Source organism: Callospermophilus lateralis, unplaced genomic scaffold, assembly GCF_048772815.1.
Source record: "Callospermophilus lateralis isolate mCalLat2 unplaced genomic scaffold, mCalLat2.hap1 Scaffold_63, whole genome shotgun sequence".
Taxonomy (NCBI): Eukaryota; Metazoa; Chordata; class Mammalia; order Rodentia; family Sciuridae; genus Callospermophilus; species Callospermophilus lateralis.
The window spans coordinates 11,700,180-11,709,305 of NW_027514713.1; the positions used below are offsets into that span (position 1 = coordinate 11,700,180).

General features: G+C 39.8%; 1 protein-coding gene across 1 annotated transcript in view; it reads right to left on the reverse strand.

Annotated features, from left to right (window-relative positions):
* LOC143389688 (transport and Golgi organization protein 1 homolog) overlaps positions 1–7,566 on the reverse strand; it is a 39,789-nt gene extending 32,223 nt beyond the window's left edge. Inside the window, exons 1-3 of the mRNA XM_077108379.1 lie at positions 7,434–7,566; positions 4,535–4,668; positions 1,552–1,659 (exon numbers count right to left, since the gene is read on the reverse strand). Coding sequence (XP_076964494.1) covers positions 1,552–1,659; positions 4,535–4,668; positions 7,434–7,566 — 375 coding nt within the window. The remainder of the gene's footprint in view (positions 1–1,551; positions 1,660–4,534; positions 4,669–7,433) is intronic.
* Positions 7,567–9,126: the final 1,560 nt, after the last annotated feature.

A 9,126-nucleotide genomic window follows, 5' to 3' on the forward strand; every position in this document is an offset into this window, starting at 1 on the left:
AATTTGCTCTGAGCATAAGTAGGGAAAGGCAAGGTATCACTTATAGGATCCTTCAGCTCTTAATATCTACATCAATGTTTCAGGAATTTAATTCTTAATCATTTGCTCAGGAGAAGCTGGAAGATCCTGCGGCATTGAGAAAGATGAATCAGTTTTAAAGTATCTTACTGAGATACAAGTACATTTGATGGAATAAAGAATGATATTAAGGAGGCTCCTCACATGATTATTACCACAAGAACAAACTGAAAACAAGATTCAACAAGTTATACACCTTCCTCTTCATCATGGTTTCACAGTCACTAAGACCTCTCTCAGGACTATCTATATATTTATCTAGTCTTCCTTCTTGCCACTAGTAAGCAAACTGACATATAAAAGGAGCCACAGTATGAATGGAAATTTTTAAAAAAATTTCCATCTCCTAATTAAATCTTCATAATATTCTGTGGGGTTTCTGGGGGTGGGGGAGGCAGTTCAATGTAGTAGGGATGAGTGATTTCCTCTCCCCATCACATGAATTTCTAAGCCATGAGGGATGCATGCAATGGGAAACATAATGAGAAGGCAGAGTTCAAAACAAATGAGTTATCTGTAATCAGTGAACTGCTGTCACAGCTTAAATCCCAAGAACTAACTCTCTTTACCAACAATGAAGTCCAACAAGCAACAGAAGTGATTTTATGGCCCCTGAGATTATGAAGAAATTTTAGGAACAGCAACAACAAACAGGATGACTTTATCCATTCACCCCATCTAATCTAAGAACTATCCTAGCCTAGCAGCTTGCATATTCTACAGCCACTACAAAGAGCTGCCCAAAGATGTTTCAATGTTGGTGGGCATCAATTACTACACAATTTAAAATTCTAGAAAATAATCAGCTGAAGTGAGAATTCTAGAACACGAAATCCTTTCAGTCACAAAATCAATTTAAGTCAGAGCACAATACAGGAATGCTGTATAAAGGAAGCAGTTGGGGCCTTAAAAGATCTGAGACTGAACATCACCTGAAACGCTCAGGTCCCCTTTTCCAAATCTATAACATGACTATGATCCCATATATGACTAAGAATAAGAAAACCTTTGTAAGTACGTATTTCTAGCCTGGTATAAAAGTTAGAGTTTATTAATTTAACCTAAATATACTTAAAATGTCTAATAACTATCCAATGAGTAGTTTTCAAGTTGGAATACCTCCTTTTGCCTGTAAAATGAAATTATTTACCTCTTGAATTTAATAGCCAAGTACAAATATATTAAATTATTTATTTTTCACATATAAAACAGAAGAGAAAAGCCCTATAGTTGAGTAAACAGCCTTCTATAAGAATATCTGTTTCAATATATTAGAAAACACTCAGATTATAATATAATCACCCTTGAATGCCTTTCAAACTTTTTTTTATAGGTAGTCTTATTTCAAATGAAAATCTGATACACAAATGTTATAAACACATTATAAAACTTTCAGAAGCAGTTAACTGAATATAACGGATGGATTTATAAGCCAGTTTACAATTGAGAACAAAAAAGAAATCCATAACTTACATCTGTTAGAATTTGTAGCTCTTCTTTAGTATGTTCATGAACTACCTTGATGAAATCTTTTGGAAAATATCCAAAAATATGGCCAAATATGGCCAAAATATGGCCAACCTATAGTGCAAAGGAGACAAATATCAAATAAATTCTGTACAAGGAATATAAATAAGAGATTCTCAGAAGTGGCAGGAAATATACACATAATAGATAGGTATATGGCATAACCAAGAAAGAAAGTTGCTATAACAATTACACTGAGATTATTATTCCAAATAAAAATTAAGTACAGAACTGTTAAAACAACATTTCCAACCACTGAAGTTTTCTTTTTTACATTTAGATTAATTCTCAACACAGAGCATATAAAGTTAAGATTTCTGAAGTAAATAAAAGATCTGCATAGGAGATTATTGTATATTATATGGTTAAAACTATGCAAATCAAAGCTGGTTATAAATGCAATTCCAAATAACCTCTAGCAAGAATTTACCTGTACATTTTGTAGCATTGCTCATAAACCAATATTTATGTCTTTCTTAACCAATACACAACAGTCATGAAAATTAATAAGTAAAAACAATACAAAATTTCTACAATGTATTACCACTATAGCAAATGTATTGATAGTATATGCTTTCCTAGCTTTTTCCAAATCTACTTTTACAAGTACTTGGGGAGAAAATAAAATTACAATATAATGCATAGTAAACCACATATCAAGCTTCAGTTTCACCCAAAATAAATCCTCTGCAGAAAAGAACCCCATTTATTTTCAGCACCAACAGCTAAATTATATGAAGTTACATAAAGTGTACAAAAGGTATATAAAGTTCCCCTTGAGAAAGACACTCTTATTACTAACTACTGACTAAAAGGAACAGAAGATTCTTGCCAATAATTAAAGGAAACTGATAGGCAAATCAAACGCCCAAAAAAGAAAATTAAAAAAGGCATCTTATCACCAACTCTAAAATATCCCCATTCATGAATGTTCTTGTTATATCTAGAAACCATCTGAGAGCCAGTATTAGTGGTAGAATACTGCCATGAAGATTAGATAAGATGAAGCAATTAAAAGCTTCATCACTGTCAGATAAAGTTTGAGACTCTAGAAAACCAACAACATTGCAGAATGAAAACTAAAAACTCAAAAGGAGAATCATTTTGAAAACTAAAGAGTTTTTAATTTCCTAAGTATAACATTCATGACATGAGAGGCGAGTCTGAGGGGAAATACACTTTTCCCTTCTGATGAAAATTCTATTAAGGTTAAATTTGGAAAAGGAAAAAAAACAGAGTTGTATGGAGAAAGGAAACACATTTATCTCTTCTTAATCTGTGTCAATTGAGACCATAGATTATATAAAGCTCCATAATTACACACTGGGTGGTATCCCATTTCTTGTGATATGAAAAAAAATGATGCAGAATCACGGAGGCTCATGACTGGAAATAATTTTTATACCTAATTTTGCTTCTATACATCATCCCTGCCAAGGTACTGCTGATTTGATTTGTGGGTGGGGAGTAAAGAACTGCCACAAGAGAACAAATTCTACATAAGCTACTATCAGAACAAATGTACTTAAGTGCCACTGCCCTGAAAGGAAATATTCAAAAGGAAGATGGTTTAGACAGGGGTCCTTTCCTAACTGAGTTTTTCACTTTATAGGGAGCTAAGATAAAACACAACCTGACTGAAGGCAAAGAAGACAAATGAATGCCACAGGAGCAATGCAAACAAAGTGCCACCCAAACACTCATCAGTCGGCAAAGATCCTTTCTGGTCAGGTGCTGAAAGCAGGGCTCCTCAGGAAGACAGGATGAGTGCTGCCACCCAGAATGGCAAGAGTCCTAGGGATGAACATAGTTAACAGGCTACAATGTGACAGGAGAAAATGTAAATCAAGCCCATTTATCCAAAAGCTCAAAGATGGGGAGAAAGACGACTACTGCATGAAAAATGCCACTTAGGTACATGGAAAAACAGTTCCAAGTTTAAAGATTACGAATCCTATTTGGTATACTTGAAAGAAACAATAGATGGTTCTTTATATGGAGTACTGCAACTGGGACTCTGTCTAAATATAAAGTTTGTACCTAAAGTCACCAAATTTCAAGATCATTCCCTAAGAATCAGAAATTGCAACAAAATGAAACTAGTTTTCCCATAGGGATTACTCTTATTTTCTGCTGTGTGCTATTTTATTTAGGGTGAGAACTTGCAGGGATGCAACCTGGAATGTCTCTAAACTGGAACATTCCTACAGTCATCAAAGACCCTTGCTACTATTTTAAGTAAACAATCCACATATCACATTTTTTAAATGAAAAGGACAATACTCATAAGTCTCTCAATGAGGTCACTCCTAGTGAATCTCCCCATTTAAAATATCAAAGCATGATATAAACAATGTCATGTCTTTCATCAGAAGATCCATACAACTGGCTAGAAGTAGAACCCCTGGGGGAACCTTCAGGCATAGATTATAGGAAAAGCAGGAAATGGATGACCCAGAAGTTGCAAAAAAGAAAAAAAAAAGCACATAATGACATAATATTCTGCTTTTTTAGAGTAAAAACAGCACAAATGATTAGGTAAAATACACAAAAAAATCAACTTTAAATATGCATGCCTGAGTTACTATCTCAGACTTAATTTACAGGACTAACTTTAATGTCCATGAATCCTTCCCTTTTGAAGCAGCAAAGCTAAGAATTGTCACGTTTTCACCGTGACAACCTTTATGATGTGTAGAGCATTCTGGAACTTGATGTGAGGGGTAGCAACCACAACCAGTTCAGTTCTGTTTCAGAAAGTCTACTGACTTTCTATGCTATGCCAGGCCTAAGGCGTGTTAGGAGCACAGGGCCTGGCAGAGAGGTCAGGTTAACTCTACAAAGACCCCAAGAAATCAGTCATTTAAATCTACACTGCTGAAAAACCCATCAAAAGTAAGAATATAACACCTGTCAAACTTTTACTTACACTTCCGGCCCAAAGTTCTGGTGATACCTCTGCCAGTTTATAGTAGACATATACAGGGTCACCTTTTTCAAAATTCACAAAACGACAATCTGGGCCTCTGAAATCTTCAAGAGCTTCACCTCGGTACATTAACACTGTATATGAACATTGAAAAAAGAAAAACAAACATTAGAACTTGATTTTTCACAATCCACATTGACCCATCAGGAAATATGAATCCCACTATGAACAAAAATCAAGTTTTTCCAGTACTCTCTCACCTGCTCAAAGTATCTAAAATTCTTAGAGATTTTATTGCTATAAAATACAATATTCCCTGCAATTAGACAGGGGAAAAGGAAGCTTCTCTATTTTTCTCTGTGCTGAGAAATAAAAAGCAATGTGGCTACCACCAACCATGGCTGGTTTCAGTGAAACTCTTGGTTCTTTCAGGCCTCAATTTTTTTCTGTTTCTTAATCTTAAAAAGCTTCATTTTGCAAATATGTAAATCCAAGTGTAGACACGGACAGGCTTAAGTATGGCTTCATGCAGAGGTAATAGGGAGGGAAGAGGGAAGAATATCCAGGAACCCCCAAGGGGTTAATTAACTTGAACTAACCGCTAAAAGACATTACCTTTAAGTGGCTGCAAGTGCTACCATGCAGCCGTAAACACTGTCAATTTCATTTGCAGGAGAGTTGCTGTCTCTGTGTGTTCAGGATCTGGGTAAATTACCAGGAAATGTATTTTCTCTGAGCAAATATTGTTGACTATATCCAACATCCTCATTCGTATTTTTTTTTAATAAACAAAATCAAAAGTGGGTATCCTATCTGACAAGGAACAAGTTTAACCATGAGAAAAGGTCAGGCAATACCTTCATGCTTAAAATGCAGGACTAGAATCACAATTGATCTAGAAATTGGTAGAAGCAACATTTTTCTTTTGGTTGACCAAATACACAGTTTCTGATTTAAGATGAAATGGACAATAGATGTATGTAAAAAGCACAAAGAAGAAATGGAAATAACACTTTTTCGAAAAGCCAATTAGCAGTAAAATACACAAGAATGTGTGTTTTATAAAAATATATGTCTGAGGAACAAACACAGATTTGGAGAGGGTAACTTGTTTCTTTGAAGCTAAAATAGGACTATTTTCAAAACTGTCAGCATCCTAATTCATATATAATTAAGAGGCCAACTTTAAGGTGGGGAATTCTCATCACAAGTGGAAATGGCAATGTTTCTCTTGTTCCCCCTTAGGTCATAGAGGATTTACAAATCAGTAATATATTAGGTGACAACATAATGCATACTATGGAGCACCTATTTAGTTCTTTTTTTTTTTGGAGCACTTATTTGAAAGGCACACAAGGACACCTGACATACACACCTCACTACTTCCTACAACACAACACAGACCCACCTGTTGTGTTTGATCACATCTGTTTGGACACAGGCCATTTCTCAAGTTATGTTACCCCACTGAACCTTACCAACACCATGTCTTAGTACTGAGGAAGCATCAGTGATGAGATTGTCCAGGTAGCCCACGTACAATAGTGCTTGATAGAGAAGAATAGCAAACATTCTACCATGCTGGAAGCCTGATTTTGTTCACCCAAAAATGAAAGGAAATATCATGGCAGCTGCTTTGCTTTTCTGAGTGTTTATTTACTCCAGCCTTAGGGTTACCTCTAGGAACTGCTTAACATATATTGGAGACATCTCTTTTCTTTATTGGAGTGGAACAAACAATTCAAATTATAAAATTTGTTTTTGGTAACACCAATTTAGGCATAAAGAGCTCAATGGTAAACATCTTGGCCTTTTTAGCATGAATATTTTAAAATATGTACTGCTTACAATTTATGGACAACACGGTCATCAAGTTACAAGGTTACTAGAAACCAAGCGGGAGGCCATAAGAAGTATTCTGAGCCAGTAAATATATAGAGGAAAGATGTTCCAACAACACTAGGGACTGAGTCTAAAACTGAATTGGCTTATAAAAATCTTGGAGTATTTATTATTGTTATTGCAACAAACCTCTTCATCTGAATCTGAATGGCTACATCCTCCCCACCGCCCACCTCCAATCCAGGACTGGGAAGCAATTCTGTCTGCTTCCTGCGCACAGAAGAGGCTGCAGTTCCCAGGTGGCCGGTGCAGATCCTTGGCCTCTTTCAAAAGCAAAAGATTACTGGCCCACCTGCTACCCTACCTCAAATATGAAGGGAGGCTTCTATGCACAGAAATGACAGGATTGAAGCAGAGTCAGGGCCGAGACCTCGGAACACATTGCGTGCCTGGACTCGGTGCTCTTCCCAAGCCTAAACTCTAGTCCCTGTTAAAAGGCAAAACCAGCCCAATCCCCAGTACAGCAAAAGGACAAAGGGGCCAGTGAGCCTTTCCCAAGTAGCCCCACCATCAACCTGCCGCTGGGATTAGGGCCACCGAGCTTTGGAGAGCATCTTCCCTGATACCGCACTGGCCCAGGTCCCTGTGGCGGGGGCAGAAAAGCGCTCTGCTACAGCGTGGGGAGCCCCGGGTGCGCAGGGCGCAACCCCATCACCCACTGAGATCCTAGGCAAATCCTGGAAGGGAATAAACTGAGAGATGTCCCTGGGGAATCCTGTTTCCCAACCCCCGCCTCAGTCAGTAGAGAAAAATAAAATGCTGGCAACAAGTGGGAGTCGAAGCCCCCGGCAACCTGAGCAAGCTGGCCGGGGTGCTGGCAGAGCCAGAGGGGACACACGCAGGGTCCAGAGGCTCTTGTCACTCCTACGCCCCACCTGTTGTCCTGTGACCCCCTAGCCCAGCCGGCGGGGCTGGGGACTGGGGGGGATCGGAGCCCCATGCAGCCCCGAAGAGGCACTGCGGAGACCCTGGGCCACCCGCCTGCCTGCGCACTCACTGCTGCATTCGTGGTCCGCACAGAGTTTGTGCTTCCAGAATCGCCGGCCGGTGCTGGGGTCTGGTTGGCCCAGCACTCGCCAGGTTGGACAGAGCACAAACAGCCAGAAGAGCAGCCCTGGCGCCGCAGCCATGTTGTGGTCACCTCGGGGAGCCTGTGACGCGGTGGAGTAGGCTGCGGCGGGCGTCAGGGCTCAGGGGGCGGTAGGTAGCGAGGCGTGGAGGGGCGGCGCCCAGGAAGGCTTCAGCCTTTCCCAGTTGACACGTCAGCAGGGATATATGGGGGTCGATGCACTGGCTCTACTGGGGAACGCACGGAGCCGGAGCTCCCCGTCCTTCTCTAGTGGAGACCTTCTCCTCAACTGAAGACCTTCTCCTCTAGTCGCTGCCGTGGCAACTAGGACTCTCTTTCTCGTCCAATCACCTGCCTTTGCTTCTGTACCCTCACAAGCCACCCTCCGCGTGATTCCATTGGTCACCCACCCATCCCCCGCCACTCCACCAACTGGTCCTTTCTGGCTTTCCTCAACGTCTCATTTCTGGTCCATCCTGAACTAGCCTACTCCACTTTACCATCCCTCCCATCCCCCATTCCTGGTCTGGTACCTCCTTTTCTGAACTACCAAATCCCACCCATGACTTGTGACAGCTAGTCTATGGTTTCAAGCTCCCTCCCCTTCAAACTCCTAGAGGTTCCTTGAAGCCCCACCCCAAGAACCCTCTGATTAGGAAAGGGGAAAGTGGGAAAGTGAATGGAACTGTGAGTGAGGGTGTAAACTGGAGACTATGGCCTGCTTTTTTTAAGGCGGGGACAAGTGAGGGCAGAGAGATGGACAGTAGTCTTCAGGCTAAGATCTTGAGATTCTTATCTTTATCCATAAGGGAAGAAATCATTTAATTCAACAGCATATTTTTAACTTTCATTTTGTGCTACCATTCATGCCAGACACTGGACAAAGCCCTAGCATGGTGTGGGAGTGGATGAAAATCAAAAGACAAGATATCTGGTCCTGGTCTGAAAAAGTCCACAACTTAGTGGGAACCAACTGTCAAAATCGATTGTCAGAGAAGCTATTAGCTAACATTTCTTGAACACTTTCTTTATGTCCAGTTGTTATTCTGAAGGTTTTATACATATCAGTTCATTTAATCTTTATAACAATAGTACCTTGCAGTAGTAGTAGGTCCTATTCCAATCCTTATTTTAGAGTAAATTGAGGCAGTCACACATCCAGTGAGCAATGGAGCTAAGTTTCAAACCCAAGGAGTAGACTCCTTTTCATGACAACCCATCAACTAACAAGCAAATGCTGTACTTTCTGACAAGAGGAGCAAAATCTGATGTAAATCATAATATAGCTGAATTACTGATATGTACAGTTAAGGGGGGGAGAAAGGCACAAGCTAGCCAGCCCAAGGAAGAGTGTCTGCAATGCTCCCATCCTTGGTGGAGCCATTCTCATTTGTCTGTGACCAAGGGCTTGTTACTATAGTCTCTGCTAAAGTTATTCATCAACCTCCAACAATGAACCCATCAGTTGTTTTCCCAAATTAACTGAATCTTTAAAACTTAGAGAAAAGAATGTAGTCCACCATGTTCATAATGTTAAATAAAGAAAACAATGAAAAAAAGGTGTGCACAAACATTTGTCTACAGGGGCCATGAGATGTCCCCGTTGGTCCAGTGTACTTCT